The sequence below is a fragment of the Centruroides sculpturatus genome, unplaced genomic scaffold (genome assembly GCF_000671375.1).
Source record: "Centruroides sculpturatus isolate CEXI.00-Female unplaced genomic scaffold, Cexi_2.0 scaffold33, whole genome shotgun sequence".
Classification (NCBI taxonomy): domain Eukaryota; kingdom Metazoa; phylum Arthropoda; class Arachnida; order Scorpiones; family Buthidae; genus Centruroides; species Centruroides sculpturatus.
Window position 1 is genome coordinate 336,992 of NW_019384325.1, and position 22,900 is coordinate 359,891.

Genomic DNA, 22,900 nt, shown 5'->3' on the forward strand with positions numbered 1-22,900 from the left:
TCAAAATTAAGTTTTCATTGCTATTTTATAATAACTGAAAATATAAAAATTTCTTAAATAAAATATAACAGGTGGTGCCACCAAATGTTGCCAGGAAAGTTAAGCAACTCGTTGCTTAATGGTTTTTATGTTATAAATTACTGCTTGTAATATTAGTTTATGCCACAAATCAACAAAAATATATAGCTGGTATAAAATTTACCATATTGGTATGCAATATCTAATAGTCACAGTAAAACTTTCTACATGATGTAATCATTAAAACGATATCTGGATATGTCAAAGACAAGAGATTTGTGGTCTGCACACCACTATCATTGGACAGGATTCACTGAAACATTGACGTTTCATTGGCAAATGTGAAATCATGCATTTTTCCGAATTTGCACTTGTATATTTAAATTTGCAAAACAAATTATGCTAAAAATAATTTTTACTTTCCCTGCTCTGTTATATATTTCAAAGGTGGGATTTATAATTAAAAATGTAGAAATTTTTAAATAAAATAACATAACAGNAAGCTTAATAACTCCTGGGCCCGAAAATTTCTGAAAGTTTGTGTATTAGGGTTAAAGATCAACCGAATGGGGAGGTAAAGGGGTTCGTGTGTCATATTCTATTATATCATACACAATAAATTCATAATTATATCATGCATCCGATATGATTATGTTTTAGACTTTATTTACAAAGAACAGATAAGTTAGTAATAAACAAACAAACAAACAAACGGCAGCACTCGACAGAAGAATTTTGTCACGTGACATAATGTTGCTTTGGATGTGTACTTTGTAACTTATAGATTTCATATTTCCACTTTTTTATGAATATAGACAAAAACACAAGTCTACTTACATTTCGTAACCTCATATTACAGATCCCAATTATTAATTTATAAGAAAGACCTTACAGTACGATTTTAGTTGGGAACAATTTTCTGGTCAATTAAATTTATTCGAGGGGTTTGTTTATACCTACTAACAAAATAAAACAATGTAAACTTATAGCATTATCAAATGCAAACAAAGCTTATTTGTAGGTTACATTACACCCCGCTTAGTTGACCATACCTCCCAAATGTTTGCAACATCTTGTTTCCATGTGGTCCAGTGATTGTACACCTGGCTTTCACTTAGGTCCGGGTTCGATTTCCGGAATAGGAACTTATTTTTTAGACTGGATGGCCTAACGATTAAGGTGAGCCTACTACTCTGGGAGACTCGGTATCGAATTATCATAATCAACTGCATAAAAGAACAGTGGAACTATAAAATTTGGACTATGAGATACACGAAAGTGTCTATTTTATAGTGAAAAAGTTTCAAGACGGTATCAATTATATAAAAACAGGTTTTGCGATAAACAGGAAGGTAAAGATTTCTCACAAACTTGTTAATTAACTGTCAAAATAATGTAGGAGGTGACATACAGTATTTGTCTGTATGGTGTTCTCATGAATGTCGACACAATAATGGCTAGATGAAAGATTGTAATGTGGCAATATAAAATCAAAAGTAAAGAAAGGACTGGCAAAATTTTTGATTTCTAGAGGAATCACTGAACTATTATCACCCTATGAAAAGCAAATGAACCTGTTAATCGTGTGTTTGAGTGTGCAGTTAGTCGATTTATGTAATATAGATAAGTTGTCAGTGGTTCAGTAAAATTCTGGGTTCGATGGGTACAAGGAAGAATTTATCAGACTGATAAAGGGGAGATTGCGGGTGCTTGAAGAGATGGTATCTTGGTTTTTCAAATGGCTGAACTGTTGAGTTGTTTGAGAGTCACTGCAGTAGGACTGGATTTGAAATGATCAAAAAATAATCTGATGGCAAAAGGTTGATTTTAGACATGAGCACTGGGTTCCAACAACAACTACAAGTGAACAGTACTGCATCTGTTCAACTGCTGACTGCCCAATATATGAGTTATCTGGAAAAAATTTTGCATGACCATACATTACACACTTGCATGTATGAGCTATACTAGCAGAGAACCACATTCTTTCCTAACCAAGATTTATTTCAATTTTTTGTGTAAAAGACTCATCTAGTGCAAAGAGCATGAAAATTGGACATTTGGCAGTCTGGTAGATGTGCCAGCAGGTGAATCATATTTTTACTCCATTTTACGGATGGTCACGTACTGTATATATTTAGTTCAACAACATAAAGCTCAGACAAATGATCACTGTAATTAATTGTGCTATTATAATTATTAATTATAATTATAATAGTTCTAATTATTAATTATAGGATAATAAATAATTTGGTACTAGAGATAGATGTCAGGTGCAAAGTTTTATAATTTATTAAATAATTTAGAACATTCTGGAAGAAAAGAACTTCTTTGCATACCATGTAGTGCACTTGCTAGTTTACAGTGATTGTTTGGCTTAGTATCAATACAATGGGATTCAGGATGTCAATATAAACACAAAGAGCATTACCATACATGATGTCAACAGTGTAGGCCAGTGGTAGAGCTTATGGTATTTAGTATTTGCTTTTGAAAGAGGATGCACAGTGCACAATGCTAATAGCATTTTTTTCTTTTTGATATACTGTAATGTTTTGATACAAACATTAATTTTAACTAAAAATTAATCAAAACCAGCACTAATCAGAATTTTTATTTCATGTAATGTTTATCAATTTATTGCAAGCCATGCATCATCTTATGACAGCACCCCATATTAGAATTAGACTGCACTGATGAGAGACATCTTTAACTGGAACTCTCAAAAGTTCCTTCTAATACCTCTGTTGGACCTGTGTTTATGGAACACTGTAAGACTGACCTTTGCTATCATCAATTGCTTGCTGACTGTAAATTCCATATGTTACATCACCATTTAAGAAAGTCTTTTCTTCCAAGATGACAATGCATTGAGCCATTCGACACCTTTCTACAGGAATGGTTTGAGGAGCAGAGTCTGACTGACTTTCAGAATATTGACTGTCCTTTCAACTCCCAATATCAATCCCACAGATCCCTTGTGGGACAATGTGGAGAGACATATCAGACATCTGGATATATCAATCATCTCCATTCTTGAATTGCAGGTTACATTACACCCCGCTTAGTTGACCATACCTCCCAAATGTTTGCAACATCTTGTTGAATCAATGTCACATTGGATAGATGCTGTACTCAGGTCAAAACATGACCTACAAAGTATTAGTTAAGTGATCATAATTCAGTGATCATTGTGTATAGATGATATTTTTTATGATGTATTTAATGATATGATTATTGATCTTAATTCTCTAGAGAAAAACAGAATTCCTATTTGATTTTTAAGGAATTATTTAATGAAGTATAGCTATATTACGTTATTAATAAGTAATAGAATAATTAACATGTAAGTTCCTTCAGAATAATACAAAATGGCATGTTTCTAGTAGGAGAGTGACACCATATATACAATTTTACTACTGATACAGGATGAAGTTAAGAACTATTAACAAATTTAAAACAATTTGGATGAGATATTCATAAATGATGGAATACGTAATTTGTAGAATAATTATAGTTTGATATCGTTTTTGCAAAGATTCGAAATGAAATTTGGAGTTTTCACCCTACAAACATTTTATTGATAAAGAAAATCATATTGTATAATGATGTTATTTTGTTCAAAATAGTCATACAAAACTAGAAATACATTATGATCCAAAGACGACACAATTCTTATGAGATTTATTGAATGACGAAATCATCGAATGACAAGTTTTATGTTTGATGTACTTTATACAATAATAGTGTCATGTACAGAATATTTTGATATTTCCAAGCTGTGCCGAAAAATCTAAAATTTTTTTATAGAAATGTATACCGTTGCCCATCAGTGTCTGCTCTTCTTCGATTTATGAGATTTACGTGACGGCGATCCGGAAGTACGTCTCTTGTGGGGGGAATGAGAACTATTCCGCCTGGACCTTTTGGGACTGCGGCTCTTTGACCTGAGATATAAATATCCGGTTAGTGTTTACATTTTATTAAAGAAAAGAAGAAAGCAAAAAATGACTAACCTCTGAGACTTTTTGGGCGAACGTGATCGGTGAGATTTTCTCCTGGGAGAACGTGACCTGGAGTGGATTTCGGCAGGGGAACCAGTCGAGTTACGGGGACTAGATTTTCGATCCTTTTCGCGTTCCCTCCCCCGTTCCCTGTCTCTGAATGACGTCGAGTGCACTGGACTTTCTTCAGATGACACTGACTGGGATCTAGATGGCGACCTTGACTGAACCATTAAAGACTGGATTTCTCTTTCTCTCTCTTGCTCTTCTTCTAACTTTTCTCTTTCCTGTAAAAATAAATTTACTTTAGCCTCCAATGATAACAAATTAATAATTTTGTAATATATCATATAAAGTTTTTTTTAGATAATTTGGATTTCACATTACTCTATTTAAACTACTGAAAAATCTCCTCTTGTATATTTACCATATTAGCTACACACAAAATAATGTAAGCATCATATATAATGCTAACCAGATAATTCATTAAAATAATGTTTGTAGAAATCTTCCAGAATATCAGTTTGTGATGAATTTCAACAGTCCATGAAAATTGTAACTCAAAACATTGAACAATGAAATGATGATAACATTTTGGGGAGTAAAAAAATAATTTGCTAACAATTAAAATATGAGCTGGACTAGCACCAATCAAAGTGTTGCTGTTATTCCTTTAGCTATCAGGATCTCTCTGTAATTGTTTCAAATTGATTAATAGCAAGAATCAGGCTAAATGTTTTTGTTATTAACAAAAATAAATGTTTAACTCTATATGTATATGAAAAAACAACATTTCGTATTTTTATTTAATGGTCACTGGTAGAAAATTTGGATAGTTCACCAATCTATAATTGATACTAAAATTGAAAGTTCAAATTAAAGTCAAAACTGACAATGATGACATTATATTCAGATTATTATGCAAGCTTTGCCCTGCAAGCCACCAACCATTTTTAACTATTGTTAGCTGCATAAAAAATTGGTTTAATTAATGTAAACAAGATTTGAGTAGCTTGAAACCAATGATTTAACCATAGAAAGTTTTTTTAGACTAATTCATAGAGTTGAAATACAATTTTAAAATTTAGTTAATTATAATGCCAAGCACAAAAATTAGCTTTTATTTTTTAAGGTAACACATTTAAAAAAAATTTTTTCTTCCCAGTGAAAACAAGACAGAACACTTCTAATCCAGAAGTTGTATTATTAATATTCAATAAAAAAAGAATCTTTGAAATAGAAAAATGATATACAAAGTGAACATTATAATTTTATCTACTTGTGATTTAAAGAAAAGAATATTTATAGCAAACCTTTCTAATAAGTTTCTGTCGATAATGTTCTATTTGTTCAGACACGGTCATTCCCGATTTTCTGTTTCTTTTCCCAGATTCTAACTCGTCTTGAAATTTCAGCACTTTTAACTATAAGAAAAAAATATATTTTTATTTTTATTAGCAAAAGATTTAATTCTTCTGATATTAGAAATAAAAAAAATCAATTAGGATCTGTAGACTTTCTACACAATGTGCATGATTTTGTGGTTTTATGAAAATAATATAATCAGATTAGTTTTATTAAGTAAATAAAACTAATCTGATTATTAAGTACTTTCAATCCTTTTAAAATTCATCTTTGGGTTCATTGAATATTATAAAACCATAATACACAATTGTTATCAAACAAATTTAGAGGAACAAGTTTAAAATTCAAAATTGAACAGATGATATTTTTCTGTAATATACTGTTGTAAATAACTGTGGCGGTCGAATAATGTAACCTAGTGCTGAATCTGAAAATCCAGATGGAGCTATTAAAACATGTGCTGTTTGTCCGCCATATTCTTCTTCTCTCTCTCAGCTACACTACTCACGACAAGTGAATGTTCTGTACCGATGCATGCTTGTAACCGATCAAACTTTACGCAATAAGTGTAAAACAAAATCTTATTCGTGATTGTAAATAAATTTTCATGGTGAGATATTAAGCTTCAGTTATTTTATAAATCAACGAACATTCAAGTGGTGCATCAACCACCACATTGGTGACCCGAACGTGATAATTTCTTCCGAAGCTAATCCATCTACATCGGCTGCTCCTCATCGAAGTCCGGAAGACTAATAGTGCCAGAGACACTCACCAGCATTCAGAACAATCAAGTAACAATTATTTTTTATTTTTACGCTTTTTTCACACGTGCCGGATAACACATGTTGAACAACGATAACGGAAGCATGGCAACCTCCTTGCCAGAAATTGCCCGGGAGAACTCCACCATTCTGGAAGGCTAACCCGACACTTTGGTTCACCCAAATAGAAGCCCAATTCACAAATGCCAATATAACAGCCGATGAGACAAAATTCAATCATGTTATTGCGGCCATGGAGAGCGAAATCCTCGCCCAAGCAAGCGACATAGTCATCCAACCTCCAAACAAAGGTAAATACCTCAAGCTCAAACGCTGATTAATTGACCAGTTCGCGAATTCAGAACAACAACGGCTACGGCTACGGCTGTTGCTGCAAGACATCGAGCTAGGGGATCAACGCCCATCTCAATTACTACAAAAGATGTGAGATTTAGCCACAAATAGAATTTCAGACGATGTGCTCTAGACACTTTGGCTCCAGCGCTTGCCAACAGCCGCTCAGCAAATACTAGCGGTAAGCGGCGAAGATCTGGCGCGAGCTGCCGAATTGGTCGATAAAATCTGCGAAGTCACCGCACCAATGGGCCTGAATCTGGCCCATTGGTGCGGTGACATCTGCCAAGAACCACATGGACACGATCGCCCAGTTGAAGGAGCAGATAGCATAATTGTCCCTCCAGATCCAGCAAATCAACGAGTCAAAACCCTACTGACGTAGGCGGCATCACAGCTGCCGTTTTTTGTCCCCCCATCGAAACAGAAGCACCTCAGAGGGAAGGCAGATCTGCTGGTACCACCAGAAGTTCAGAGACAAAGCAAACAAGTGCACCTCAGAGGGAAGGCAGATCTGCTGGTACCACCGGAAGTTCAGAGACAAAGCAAACAAGTGCACACCCCCCTGCCAATTCCAGGCGGAAAACTGATCGGGCCGTCACTCGACGACATGGGTGGCGGCCAATCTAGGTGACACAGGCTCTTCTTTCATGACAGGGCCACATCCACGTGTTTTCTGGTAGATACAGGAGCGGACATTTCTGTAGTTCCCCCAACTTCGACCGAAGTAAAAAGAAAGCCAGACTGACTCCAACTTTTTGCAGCAAACGGCTCAACGATCAAAACGTACGGACGGAGACTATTATCATTAGAGTTGGGTCTGCGCCGGTTGTTTCAATGGCTGTTCGTAATAGCAGTGGTATCCAACCCAATAATTGGAGCAGATTTCCTAAGGAACTTTGGTCTGATTGTCGATATTCGACACAAAAGGCTTCTGGATACCCAAACTAAACTTGTGAGCGTGGGAAAAGCCGTGACTGTGTCAATACCAATACTATCACTCGTTGGAGACAACTCCTCCTTCCACCGTCTGCTCGCAGAGTCTCCAGAGTTAGTCACACCATCTACACCAGCAGAACCGCCCAAACATAGTGTCATCCATTTCATTCAAACCTGGGGACTGCCAGTCGCAGGAAGGCCACGCAGACTTCTGCCCGACAAACTCAACACAGCGAGGAAGGAGTTCGAATATATGATGGCCCAAGGAATTTGCAGACTGTCCAGCAGCCAGTGGGCTAGCCTGTTGCACCTAGTGCGAAAAAGCAACGCCGACTGGAGGCCCTGCGGAGATTATAGGAGATTAAACGCAGTAACAGTTCCTGACCGCTATCCCATACCCCATATACAAGACTGTGTACAACTGTTACGCGGCAAATCCATTTTCTCGATGCTCGACCTAGCGAGGGCTTACCACCAAATCCCAGTGAACCCGGAAGACGTCCCCAAGACAGCAGTAACCACTCCCTTCGGGTTGTTCGAGTTCCTATACATGGGTTTCGGATTATGCAATGCTGCACAGACCGTTGGAAGGTCTGTGCAGCATTGCATAATCCGAAACCCATCAACTAGATAATTGATGGAATTTTAAAATGTTTCTCGTCATCTCGTTATTGTTTGTTAATTTAGTTCGGGCATCTGAAAAGCCTGTTATTTTTCCAACGCATTCCATCAGCCATGGTTCTCTCCATCCACGCACGTTTTACCTGACAAACGAGCAAGAAAATGAAGTTATCAGAAGAGTTGTTTGTGAAGATTTCGATTGCCCATTCTTCACAGTTGAAAGAGATCATCCCAACTTCATGAGACCATCCCAACTCCAACAGAGAAATTATAGGGAATCAAAATTCCTATTCTCGTCCGACAGGCAAAAATGCAATGCAACCAAAACTCTAGATTTAGCCATGAGCAAACTTACTGCTTATAGACAAGGATCAAATGCGCGTGAAAAAGTATATCCTGCAACTCAACCAGTTCTCGTTCAGATTGACCAATTTTCTACAGTTCGTTCCAGCAATCCTTGGTGTCGATTGACCTTCACTGCTGGGTTTTACACACCTCATTATTGGGGAATCCCCGCTGCTCCTCTCGAAGCTTCGCTCAAATTTCTCCAGCTTAATGAAAATTTTCCGGTTTTTGTCCATACATTTACCGGTTCCATCGAACGTCATTTACTTAATGAGGTCGAAATCTTTCGAGAAAATTTAGAAAAACTTCAACTGTGTTACAAATCAATTAGGTTTTATTTAGCCCTGTACGATATACCAGTTCTTAAAGATGATTCCCGACACGAAATATGGTTCGAAAAGTGTTAAAAAATACAAATTTCTGTACTAATGATGTCATGTGATATATTGTATATATTATCTACAAGGTTATTTTTTGAATTAAAAAGATTTGTGTTTTTAATTCAAACACAAATCTTTTTAACCTTGATATATATGAAAATGCTGGAAATGTATGTGAAAATCTGGAGTTGAGAAGGGATATTTTAAATATTTTAAAGAAAGATAATTTTTCTATAATGTTTGTTAAAGGAAGTACTTCCTCTGATTCATAAAGAGAAGCAATGTAGTTCCTTCAAAACTGATAGTCAAGTGAGGCATCAAACTCAACTATCAGCCCAAAAGCACCTGATTTCCCCCCCTTATGGTGGAAATATGGCATGATATTTGAGTTATACCATTGGTGAACCAATAAGTAAATAACGTAAAGGGTCACCTTCAAACTATGCTTTTAGTCATGCTTTAGTCACCCTTTAGCCACATGCTTAAGTAATAGTTCTCATTGTTTGGTGCACTTGCTGAATCATCGAGCTACCAAACTCCCTACTCTCCATCTCTAGATGTTCTTAACACTCTCGATACCTTCATCATCTTGGATGTATGTAAACAGGTAACAAATTGATAAATTTTGTAAACCTCTCTCAAAATCAAGTTCTATTGAGATATCGAATATTTAGAAATTAAATTGTAGAACCTCTGCATTTATTTTGTATAGTTAATCCTTTGATTAATTCATTTAAGTTTATCATCATGTATAGAATTATTTAAATGTTTAAATAAATATTTTTCGTTATATTCAAATCCATCTAAGTGCCTCCATTGTTATCTCCACAGAAACCCAATAAGTCTACTCTCCTAAGTTCTGGCCATTTTTGGAAATATTTTAGACCACCCAGAGATTTATTCAATTCAATTGCGAGTTAGGATGCAAATAATTTTATCCTAACTGGTGTCAGGCTCCTGACTTAGAGGAGAGAGATTAGTGAGCTCTCTCTTCTTTTTGTCTTTCCGATATACATCCTTATAAGTGTCAAGGCTCACAAAAGAGTCATTTTTCATATATATATAAACAGTCCATCAAGAGTAATTAATAGACTCCTGATCCCATTTGTCTTATCAAACACATGGAGGACATTATAGAAGTGATAAACAGATAAATATTTTTAATATGTAAAATCATGTAACTACTTGTAAAATTGTATTACTATTTAAAAATTTGTTGATGTGGGGTATGAAAACAATTTTGGTAGTGATAAGTTTAATTAATTTTAAATATCATATGTTAATGTTAATATTAATTTTAAACTTATTCTTAGCAAAACAAGTTTAAAGTTCAAATTGGCAATCTTTGTTTGATAACAATTGTAAACTATGCTTTTATAATTTACTAGAAAATGAACCCGACATTGCGGGGCAAAAAGTAATGATAGGGAAGATTATTATTATTAGATTATAGCTGATCTTATCCATTTTCACCAGGTGCAAAAATTAGGTTCGTCCTCTTCCAAGGCTAATTAGAGAATTAAAAATTCTTATAAACTTCGGCTGCAAGATATTAGTAAGTTTTTTGATAAATTAGAGAATTTTTAGATGAGTTTAAAAATATGTCTGATTTCCTGCAAAAATCTGCATCTAAAATAGTACAGTAGAAGTCAAGTTCTTCTGAGTAATCCTTAATCCTCTCCCTCTCCCCGTGGGGGAATTTCAAAAAATCCCTTCTTAGTGTACATTCTCATGACATACACTGACTGTGCACCAAATTTCAATTTTCAACTCCTGACCGTTTGGGCTCTGTGCTTATTATTATTAACCCATCTCAATTATATTATAAGATAATATTTGATGAATCTGAAAATGATCCTTTTAATTTCCCAATAATTGTTTTCGGCAAACAAGCATTTCTAATCCTTTAATTAATTTAAAGGTGGATTTTTGATAGTAAATATTCCAGTTAATTTATTAATTTTGAAACATATTTTAAATAAATGAATTTTAAAGATATAAACTGACAACCAATATGCAAATTAAAATAATAATAATAATAATTGATATATTGTGGATTTACAAGTATACTAAACATCCTGTAACCTGATATATAAATATTCAACTAAACAATTGCCTTAAACAATCCGGCTATAAATTTGCTATTATTAATTATTAAATACTGTACTAAGTACTTTGATACTAGAAGTAGATGTTAGGTGACATCTCTTACTAAATTAATAATTATTATAATTTATTAAATAATTTAGAATCATCTGGAAGAAAAAAATAGCCTGGAGTGGGGCTTTAACTCACAACCTCAGCTTACTGTGCAATGCACTTGCCAGTTGTGTGATGGAAACAAGTCATCAACACTGACTGTAGTCTTAATTTTGTTGCCCATTTGCATTGGCCTTTAGTGTGTATCTAATTTATTATTATCATAGTTAGCTGCCACTTCAATACTTAAATGAAATTTACCTCAATTTCTCTTAATTTTGCTCTCCTTTCTTCACTAACTTCATTTTTGAGTGATTCTAAAAGGATGGTGGAGTCTCTGCTGTTTTCTTTTTCATCAGGTAATTCAGTTTCCTCTGTTACTTCTTCAATATCTTCTTCCATAGGTCTAAAAAATTAATTAAAGCAATATTTTAAAAAAAGTAGAAAATATTTGAAATAAATAACTTTTTAATACTCACTTTCCATCTATATCATCATCATCGACCTCTTGTTCCTGATCTGCTTGCTGATCTAACAGATCCCATTTTGATGTTGTAATGGCTAGATTTAAATGAAGATTTAAAAATTACATATGTAATTAAAATTAGATTATTTCCTTTAAATTTCACTGACTAATTAATGCTATTATACATTTGAAACTCTAAAAGAACTAAGTAGTTTTTGTAAATTCAAAGTTGTCATAAGTATAATACATTGACCTGTATTTATTACACTAAACTGGGGTTTGGCAATCTTTTATGGTGCTGTACAAAAGTGAAATAATACAATGGCTTACAGAATGCCAGTGTTATTTTGCAAAAAGATCTCTACTTAATTTTCTAGAAGAACATATACTTTATTTGAATGTAGAATAGCATAATATAACTCAATCATTATTAAAATACTTGATAATTAATTAAAACATTATTAAAACCATAAAAGCAAATTAGGAAATTTCATTTTATGAATTATGAACATTGTCATTAATACCAATGAACAATTATTCACTGGAAGAGTATATATGGTGTTTTGTATTAATTTCTGTACATTCCAGCTTTTGAAGATTTGTGATTTAATACCAATGAAGTTAATGAGGTAGCAATAGAAAATTTTTTATTTATAGTTATATTAAGTTAGTTTATTTATTTTTCCTTTTCAGTTATTTCGAGTATTGGGGATGTTAAATCTCAACTGCTATATCAACACTTCCATTTCATTTGTAAAATTTCATACTGATATTTAAATAATAAATGGAATTGGATTGTGCTAATTTAGAGTTTAAATATTATTTAATATTTTATTATATTTTTGCACAAGTTAAACATTTCATTAATATTTTTTTGTAATCATGTTTAATGGTCTTTGATACATTGTTAATTTGCATATTGTCAAACTGATAGAGCAAGCTATTCTTTGCTTTTCTGCTGGTCACTGCACAGCTACTTTTTTGTAAGTGATCAATTGCTGATTAAGGGTTTTTATTCTGCTAAGTATTTTTCTCTAGTCAGGTTAATTGTTTGAGATTTTGAATAATTATAATTTTGTAAATTGTACTAATTACCAATTTCATTGTTTTAAATACTGAATTTGAAATTTGACTACAATACAAAAATTATAATTTCAACAGCAATAATTAGTATAAAACTTGATTACTACAGTAATGGAATTTATAAAGTTTTTTAATATTTTGGACCTTGCAATTTTCTGCAGAAAAGTACATTATTTTAAGCAAAAATCCTGTTTGATGTTGTTATTGATATCAACACACATTTTGATAAATTGGAAAATTGATAGACAATTCTCCAATTTACAAAAATACCAGTAACATTGTTGTCTGCATTATCTAAAACAAATCTCTTTATTGCTTGCATCCACAGTTTTCCAACAATAAAGTGCTATTATTATTTAGTGTTCTCATCATTAGTGTGCTATAGAACACCAGTTGGAAATTAATGCTTTAAACTAAATAAAATCATTTCTAACAAAACAATTTGTGTAAACACACCAGACAAAAAACTTGTCACCCTTAACAGAAATGACAGTAGGTAGTTATCGACTGCACAGAAGGTGCCACGAGAAAATTGTTGTCAGATAAATAGCATGGACGTGGTCTACAAGGTCATTTTTTGCTTCATGTAGTAGTGGAGAGCAACGTGATTATTGAATTGTATCTTCAATACCAGTCAAACAACAGACATTATTGAGTGGCAAAAAGAAAGCCATCATGTTTGGCATGCCCACGGACACAAAGTGAATGAAGTTGCCCAATTTGTTGGTGTGTTGAAGAGTACTGTCCAATGGGCCTACAAATAGTGGTTCAGTCAAAATAATCTCAAATAATACTGGAATGAAAAACAATTATATAATGAAACACACCTTTTTAATTTCCAGCAGTAATTTATTATAGTAAAATATGTATTAATAAAAAAATAAAAAAAAAAGGTACAAGTGATAGGTACATACCCAGTACAGCTTGGCATAACTGGGTGGCAAACTATATACAGTCATCATATAGTAAAATACTACTAAAAATCAAAAGGTGTGTTTCATTATATAACAGTGTTGTTGTTAACAGTTACATGAAAATCATCAAACAGTGCAAAAGGTATGCCATCCATTATTAGGTATATTGATTTTTTTGTCCCGTGTACTTAATTCTATAACGTTAATATATAATAAAAGAAAAGCTGTTATTATTTGAAATAATATTTCAATACACAGAAATATGAAATAGAAATAAAAATACAGTGGATCCAATTTTTACAAGTTAATTTGTTTTTAATGAACTATCATTAAGCAAGCCAGGGTAAATCAAACTATAATTTTTCTTTGTTGTGTCATAAATTTAGGTTACATTTTTGAAAATGTCATTTGAACTACATAATACCATGAGAAAACAAAAAAAATTCTGGTTTTTTTGTGTAAACATAGCAGAAAATTATATTAATTGTAAAAGTGGAAACCTTAAAACTAGTGGACATAAAATAAAAGTCTACTGTGCAATTAAATGTACAGAATAAAACTCATAAATTAAAATGAACAAAAACAATCTGTTAAATCTTTATCAAAATCTTTACAATTAAAATTCATAAAATAATTCAGACAGTTATTGTAGATTTGTTTATTTGTAAGATCAGTAAACAAGGAATGAAAATAGTGAAATCTCAATTTATGGGTATTCGACATAAATTCAATAAAACAAAGCTACTTTATTCTGTTTCCGAATTTATAATGTGAAGTATTTGATAGAGTGATTAGCAACCAATATTTACAAAAACAAAATATATTAATCACAAATGTGATAAAATTAAAATTTCCATGCACTATGATTAATAACTAATGTGTCTCATTCTCCATTTTCTCTGTTGCTATAATAGTGACTACATTTTGTTAGAATAAGTTAAGCTACATTTTGGATAGTTTCATCCACAATTATATATTTTATTTTATATTTTAATTAATGTATTGATATTAAAGTAATTTATACAAATTAAGAAGGGATTTTATCTTCACTAAGAGACAAAATGCAATGAAAAACGAGCAAAATATAAATGTATAAGCGGAACAATATTGTAAATCAAGTAACATGCCTACATCAGATAACTGAGACTACCCTCTTCATTTAAAATAAAACACAGAAAAACATATATAAATTTATTTTATAGTTATATTTGCATATTATGTAAATAGCATTTTATTTTTATGATTATACCTTGAGCTTCCACTGTTTCTGGATCAACTGTTTCCCATTTTGACGGTATGAATTTTAATTTAGGACTGGGAGATCTTCCAGATGATTCTTCCATCGGTTGGCCATCAATATCTTCTGAAACTAAAACAGAAATCATAGACGTAAAATAACTAAACATATGAAATTTAATTTTTAGAAAGATATTTGAAGTAACATTTATTCTATTATATATATATCAATATATATTTAAATATTATAAATAAAATTATTATATATAGAGATCATAATGCGATGAAGAATGCTTTTTTAACTATAAAGTAATAGCTAATCTATACTATAGCAGCCCACAAGACAGTGGCACTGATGATATACTTTCATTCCTACATCTGAAATAAATTTAATCTTTGTTATGTTAACTAATTTTTATAACCTTATATACTTTATTTATAAATTCTTAAGCAGTTATGAATATGTAGGAAAAGATAAAAGTAGAAAATGAGTAAGTAAATTAAAACTATTTTGTAGTTTTAAATAAAACTGAAAACAATATTCTCCATGTACGAGGGCTGTTCGGAAAGTTCGCAGCCTCAAATAGAACAACAAACAAAATAATGTTAAAACTTTTTTATTTTTCAATGTAGTCTCCTTTGTTAGCAATGCACTTATTCCAGCGATGTTCTAGCTTTTTTATGCCATCACAATAGGTCGATTTGTCAAGGTGTGCAAAATACTTGTTTACTTCAGAGATGACTTTGTCATTTGAGTGAAATCTCTTTCGAACCAAGAATTATTTTAAATTTGGAAAAAGGTGGAAGTCACTGGGGGCCAAATCAGGTGAGTACGGTGGATGTGGAACTAATTGGAAGCTAAGTNCCTGACCGCTATCCCATACCCCATATACAAGACTGTGTACAACTGTTACGCGGCAAATCCATTTTCTCGATGCTCGACCTAGCGAGGGCTTACCACCAAATCCCAGTGAACCCGGAAGACGTCCCCAAGACAGCAGTAACCACTCCCTTCGGGTTGTTCGAGTTCCTATACATGGGTTTCGGATTATGCAATGCTGCACAGACCGTTGGAAGGTCTGTGCAGCATTGCATAATCCGAAACCCATCAACTAGATAATTGATGGAATTTTAAAATGTTTCTCGTCATCTCGTTATTGTTTGTTAATTTAGTTCGGGCATCTGAAAAGCCTGTTATTTTTCCAACGCATTCCATCAGCCATGGTTCTCTCCATCCACGCACGTTTTACCTGACAAACGAGCAAGAAAATGAAGTTATCAGAAGAGTTGTTTGTGAAGATTTCGATTGCCCATTCTTCACAGTTGAAAGAGATCATCCCAACTTCATGAGACCATCCCAACTCCAACAGAGAAATTATAGGGAATCAAAATTCCTATTCTCGTCCGACAGGCAAAAATGCAATGCAACCAAAACTCTAGATTTAGCCATGAGCAAACTTACTGCTTATAGACAAGGATCAAATGCGCGTGAAAAAGTATATCCTGCAACTCAACCAGTTCTCGTTCAGATTGACCAATTTTCTACAGTTCGTTCCAGCAATCCTTGGTGTCGATTGACCTTCACTGTTGGGTTTTACACACCTCATTATTGGGGAATCCCCGCTGCTCCTCTCGAAGCTTCGCTCAAATTTCTCCAGCTTAATGAAAATTTTCCGGTTTTTGTCCATACATTTACCGGTTCCATCGAACGTCATTTACTTAATGAGGTCGAAATCTTTCGAGAAAATTTAGAAAAACTTCAACTGTGTTACAAATCAATTAGGTTTTATTTAGCCCTGTACGATATACCAGTTCTTAAAGATGATTCCCGACACGAAATATGGTTCGAAAAGTGTTAAAAAATACAAATTTCTGTACTAATGATGTCATGTGATATATTGTATATATTATCTACAAGGTTATTTTTTGAATTAAAAAGATTTGTGTTTTTAATTCAAACACAAATCTTTTTAACCTTGATATATATGAAAATGCTGGAAATGTATGTGAAAATCTGGAGTTGAGAAGGGATATTTTAAATATTTTAAAGAAAGATAATTTTTCTATAATGTTTGTTAAAGGAAGTACTTCCTCTGATTCATAAAGAGAAGCAATGTAGTTCCTTCAAAACTGATAGTCAAGTGAGGCATCAAACTCAACTATCAGCCCAAAAGCACCTGATTTCCCCCCCTTATGGTGGAAATATGGCATGATATTTGAGTTATACCATTGGTGAACCAATAAGTAAATAACGTAAAGGGTCACCTTCAAACTATGCTTTTAGTCATGCTTTAGTCACCCTTTAGCCACATGCTTAAGTAATAGTTCTCATTGTTTGGTGCACTTGCTGAATCATCGAGCTACCAAACTCCCTACTCTCCATCTCTAGATGTTCTTAACACTCTCGATACCTTCATCATCTTGGATGTATGTAAACAGGTAACAAATTGATAAATTTTGTAAACCTCTCTCAAAATCAAGTTCTATTGAGATATCGAATATTTAGAAATTAAATTGTAGAACCTCTGCATTTATTTTGTATAGTTAATCCTTTGATTAATTCATTTAAGTTTATCATCATGTATAGAATTATTTAAATGTTTAAATAAATATTTTTCGTTATATTCAAATCCATCTAAGTGCCTCCATTGTTATCTCCACAGAAACCCAATAAGTCTACTCTCCTAAGTTCTGGCCATTTTTGGAAATATTTTAGACCACCCAGAGATTTATTCAATTCAATTGCGAGTTAGGATGCAAATAATTTTATCCTAACTGGTGTCAGGCTCCTGACTTAGAGGAGAGAGATTAGTGAGCTCTCTCTTCTTTTTGTCTTTCCGATATACATCCTTATAAGTGTCAAGGCTCACAAAAGAGTCATTTTTCATATATATATAAACAGTCCATCAAGAGTAATTAATAGACTCCTGATCCCATTTGTCTTATCAAACACATGGAGGACATTATAGAAGTGATAAACAGATAAATATTTTTAATATGTAAAATCATGTAACTACTTGTAAAATTGTATTACTATTTAAAAATTTGTTGATGTGGGGTATGAAAACAATTTTGGTAGTGATAAGTTTAATTAATTTTAAATATCATATGTTAATGTTAATATTAATTTTAAACTTATTCTTAGCAAAACAAGTTTAAAGTTCAAATTGGCAATCTTTGTTTGATAACAATTGTAAACTATGCTTTTATAATTTACTAGAAAATGAACCCGACATTGCGGGGCAAAAAGTAATGATAGGGAAGATTATTATTATTAGATTATAGCTGATCTTATCCATTTTCACCAGGTGCAAAAATTAGGTTCGTCCTCTTCCAAGGCTAATTAGAGAATTAAAAATTCTTATAAACTTCGGCTGCAAGATATTAGTAAGTTTTTTGATAAATTAGAGAATTTTTAGATGAGTTTAAAAATATGTCTGATTTCCTGCAAAAATCTGCATCTAAAATAGTACAGTAGAAGTCAAGTTCTTCTGAGTAATCCTTAATCCTCTCCCTCTCCCCGTGGGGGAATTTCAAAAAATCCCTTCTTAGTGTACATTCTCATGACATACACTGACTGTGCACCAAATTTCAATTTTCAACTCCTGACCGTTTGGGCTCTGTGCTTATTATTATTAACCCATCTCAATTATATTATAAGATAATATTTGATGAATCTGAAAATGATCCTTTTAATTTCCCAATAATTGTTTTCGGCAAACAAGCATTTCTAATCCTTTAATTAATTTAAAGGTGGATTTTTGATAGTAAATATTCCAGTTAATTTATTAATTTTGAAACATATTTTAAATAAATGAATTTTAAAGATATAAACTGACAACCAATATGCAAATTAAAATAATAATAATAATAATTGATATATTGTGGATTTACAAGTATACTAAACATCCTGTAACCTGATATATAAATATTCAACTAAACAATTGCCTTAAACAATCCGGCTATAAATTTGCTATTATTAATTATTAAATACTGTACTAAGTACTTTGATACTAGAAGTAGATGTTAGGTGACATCTCTTACTAAATTAATAATTATTATAATTTATTAAATAATTTAGAATCATCTGGAAGAAAAAAATAGCCTGGAGTGGGGCTTTAACTCACAACCTCAGCTTACTGTGCAATGCACTTGCCAGTTGTGTGATGGAAACAAGTCATCAACACTGACTGTAGTCTTAATTTTGTTGCCCATTTGCATTGGCCTTTAGTGTGTATCTAATTTATTATTATCATAGTTAGCTGCCACTTCAATACTTAAATGAAATTTACCTCAATTTCTCTTAATTTTGCTCTCCTTTCTTCACTAACTTCATTTTTGAGTGATTCTAAAAGGATGGTGGAGTCTCTGCTGTTTTCTTTTTCATCAGGTAATTCAGTTTCCTCTGTTACTTCTTCAATATCTTCTTCCATAGGTCTAAAAAATTAATTAAAGCAATATTTTAAAAAAAGTAGAAAATATTTGAAATAAATAACTTTTTAATACTCACTTTCCATCTATATCATCATCATCGACCTCTTGTTCCTGATCTGCTTGCTGATCTAACAGATCCCATTTTGATGTTGTAATGGCTAGATTTAAATGAAGATTTAAAAATTACATATGTAATTAAAATTAGATTATTTCCTTTAAATTTCACTGACTAATTAATGCTATTATACATTTGAAACTCTAAAAGAACTAAGTAGTTTTTGTAAATTCAAAGTTGTCATAAGTATAATACATTGACCTGTATTTATTACACTAAACTGGGGTTTGGCAATCTTTTATGGTGCTGTACAAAAGTGAAATAATACAATGGCTTACAGAATGCCAGTGTTATTTTGCAAAAAGATCTCTACTTAATTTTCTAGAAGAACATATACTTTATTTGAATGTAGAATAGCATAATATAACTCAATCATTATTAAAATACTTGATAATTAATTAAAACATTATTAAAACCATAAAAGCAAATTAGGAAATTTCATTTTATGAATTATGAACATTGTCATTAATACCAATGAACAATTATTCACTGGAAGAGTATATATGGTGTTTTGTATTAATTTCTGTACATTCCAGCTTTTGAAGATTTGTGATTTAATACCAATGAAGTTAATGAGGTAGCAATAGAAAATTTTTTATTTATAGTTATATTAAGTTAGTTTATTTATTTTTCCTTTTCAGTTATTTCGAGTATTGGGGATGTTAAATCTCAACTGCTATATCAACACTTCCATTTCATTTGTAAAATTTCATACTGATATTTAAATAATAAATGGAATTGGATTGTGCTAATTTAGAGTTTAAATATTATTTAATATTTTATTATATTTTTGCACAAGTTAAACATTTCATTAATATTTTTTTGTAATCATGTTTAATGGTCTTTGATACATTGTTAATTTGCATATTGTCAAACTGATAGAGCAAGCTATTCTTTGCTTTTCTGCTGGTCACTGCACAGCTACTTTTTTGTAAGTGATCAATTGCTGATTAAGGGTTTTTATTCTGCTAAGTATTTTTCTCTAGTCAGGTTAATTGTTTGAGATTTTGAATAATTATAATTTTGTAAATTGTACTAATTACCAATTTCATTGTTTTAAATACTGAATTTGAAATTTGACTACAATACAAAAATTATAATTTCAACAGCAATAATTAGTATAAAACTTGATTACTACAGTAATGGAATTTATAAAGTTTTTTAATATTTTGGACCTTGCAATTTTCTGCAGAAAAGTACATTATTTTAAGCAAAAATCCTGTTTGATGTTGTTATTGATATCAACACACATTTTGATAAATTGGAAAATTGATAGACAATTCTCCAATTTACAAAAATACCAGTAACATTGTTGTCTGCATTATCTAAAACAAATCTCTTTATTGCTTGCATCCACAGTTTTCCAACAATAAAGTGCTATTATTATTTAGTGTTCTCATCATTAGTGTGCTATAGAACACCAGTTGGAAATTAATGCTTTAAACTAAATAAAATCATTTCTAACAAAACAATTTGTGTAAACACACCAGACAAAAAACTTGTCACCCTTAACAGAAATGACAGTAGGTAGTTATCGACTGCACAGAAGGTGCCACGAGAAAATTGTTGTCAGATAAATAGCATGGACGTGGTCTACAAGGTCATTTTTTGCTTCATGTAGTAGTGGAGAGCAACGTGATTATTGAATTGTATCTTCAATACCAGTCAAACAACAGACATTATTGAGTGGCAAAAAGAAAGCCATCATGTTTGGCATGCCCACGGACACAAAGTGAATGAAGTTGCCCAATTTGTTGGTGTGTTGAAGAGTACTGTCCAATGGGCCTACAAATAGTGGTTCAGTCAAAATAATCTCAAATAATACTGGAATGAAAAACAATTATATAATGAAACACACCTTTTTAATTTCCAGCAGTAATTTATTATAGTAAAATATGTATTAATAAAAAAATAAAAAAAAAAGGTACAAGTGATAGGTACATACCCAGTACAGCTTGGCATAACTGGGTGGCAAACTATATACAGTCATCATATAGTAAAATACTACTAAAAATCAAAAGGTGTGTTTCATTATATAACAGTGTTGTTGTTAACAGTTACATGAAAATCATCAAACAGTGCAAAAGGTATGCCATCCATTATTAGGTATATTGATTTTTTTGTCCCGTGTACTTAATTCTATAACGTTAATATATAATAAAAGAAAAGCTGTTATTATTTGAAATAATATTTCAATACACAGAAATATGAAATAGAAATAAAAATACAGTGGATCCAATTTTTACAAGTTAATTTGTTTTTAATGAACTATCATTAAGCAAGCCAGGGTAAATCAAACTATAATTTTTCTTTGTTGTGTCATAAATTTAGGTTACATTTTTGAAAATGTCATTTGAACTACATAATACCATGAGAAAACAAAAAAAATTCTGGTTTTTTTGTGTAAACATAGCAGAAAATTATATTAATTGTAAAAGTGGAAACCTTAAAACTAGTGGACATAAAATAAAAGTCTACTGTGCAATTAAATGTACAGAATAAAACTCATAAATTAAAATGAACAAAAACAATCTGTTAAATCTTTATCAAAATCTTTACAATTAAAATTCATAAAATAATTCAGACAGTTATTGTAGATTTGTTTATTTGTAAGATCAGTAAACAAGGAATGAAAATAGTGAAATCTCAATTTATGGGTATTCGACATAAATTCAATAAAACAAAGCTACTTTATTCTGTTTCCGAATTTATAATGTGAAGTATTTGATAGAGTGATTAGCAACCAATATTTACAAAAACAAAATATATTAATCACAAATGTGATAAAATTAAAATTTCCATGCACTATGATTAATAACTAATGTGTCTCATTCTCCATTTTCTCTGTTGCTATAATAGTGACTACATTTTGTTAGAATAAGTTAAGCTACATTTTGGATAGTTTCATCCACAATTATATATTTTATTTTATATTTTAATTAATGTACTACTTTTCGCCTTGCGTCTGTATTTTATATCGAAAATTTAAAACACCAGAAATAAATATCAAGTAAAACGAAGTCGTAATAATCGATATTTATTCATTTCAGACCAATTTAAGATAATTCTTATTAAATTTACTCTTTTGAAGAAATGTTTAAATCATTTTATTCTTATTCGGCATTTATTATTTTTAATTTTTTTCTTTAAAAGTTGAGAAATGGTTTATATACGGTTTGTCGTTAATTCGTTTTATGTATTTGTAATTAGCACAACTCGTAATTAAATTTCTCTTTTTATAGCTTTATAAACTTTATGAGATTTTATATTATCGATAATTGTTTTATATTTGAAGTAATGATTCTATTTTTCTTGTACGTTTATATTTTTATTGATTATAATATAAAGTAGAAACAATTACCTCAGCTGGCTACATACTGCAAAATGAATTATGAAGATAAATTGCATCTATTTCGTGTGAAAAATTTAGTTTTATTGTTTTTGATAACCGTATTTGTTAATTGGACTCTTTCTTCTAATTACGGTTTATAAATTTAAAAATGTTTTGTGTTCATAAATATCTTACAGGACCTTCCTAAAATATAAGTTATAACGTGGTTTATGAATTATTTTAATAACAGCGCAAAATTAATATTAAATATTTAAATTATCATTTCAGATAATTTAAATGTTTAATATTAATTAATTTTTGTTTTTGTACTT

The 22,900-nt window shown here is 31.5% G+C and overlaps 3 protein-coding genes across 3 annotated transcripts in view; 2 read left to right on the forward strand and 1 right to left on the reverse strand.

Annotated features, from left to right (window-relative positions):
- Positions 1-1,722: 1,722 nt before the first annotated feature.
- Positions 1,723-22,900, reverse strand: part of LOC111626852 (U2 snRNP-associated SURP motif-containing protein-like) — a 224,805-nt gene continuing 203,627 nt past the window's right edge. The window contains exons 19-24 of the mRNA XM_023370376.1: positions 14,702-14,821; positions 11,469-11,550; positions 11,251-11,395; positions 5,336-5,446; positions 4,035-4,309; positions 1,723-3,965 (exon numbers count right to left, since the gene is read on the reverse strand). Coding sequence (XP_023226144.1) covers positions 3,848-3,965; positions 4,035-4,309; positions 5,336-5,446; positions 11,251-11,395; positions 11,469-11,550; positions 14,702-14,821 — 851 coding nt within the window. The 3' untranslated portion in view covers positions 1,723-3,847. The remainder of the gene's footprint in view (positions 3,966-4,034; positions 4,310-5,335; positions 5,447-11,250; positions 11,396-11,468; positions 11,551-14,701; positions 14,822-22,900) is intronic.
- On the forward strand, positions 8,077-9,129 carry LOC111627060. Its single transcript, XM_023370612.1, has one exon. It carries the CDS (start codon positions 8,095-8,097, stop codon positions 8,815-8,817), a length of 723 nt encoding a protein of 240 aa, XP_023226380.1. The 5' UTR covers positions 8,077-8,094; the 3' UTR covers positions 8,818-9,129.
- Positions 15,807-16,859, forward strand: LOC111627052. The gene has a single exon (XM_023370601.1). The coding sequence runs from the start codon at positions 15,825-15,827 to the stop codon at positions 16,545-16,547; it is 723 nt and encodes a 240-aa protein (XP_023226369.1). The 5' UTR covers positions 15,807-15,824; the 3' UTR covers positions 16,548-16,859.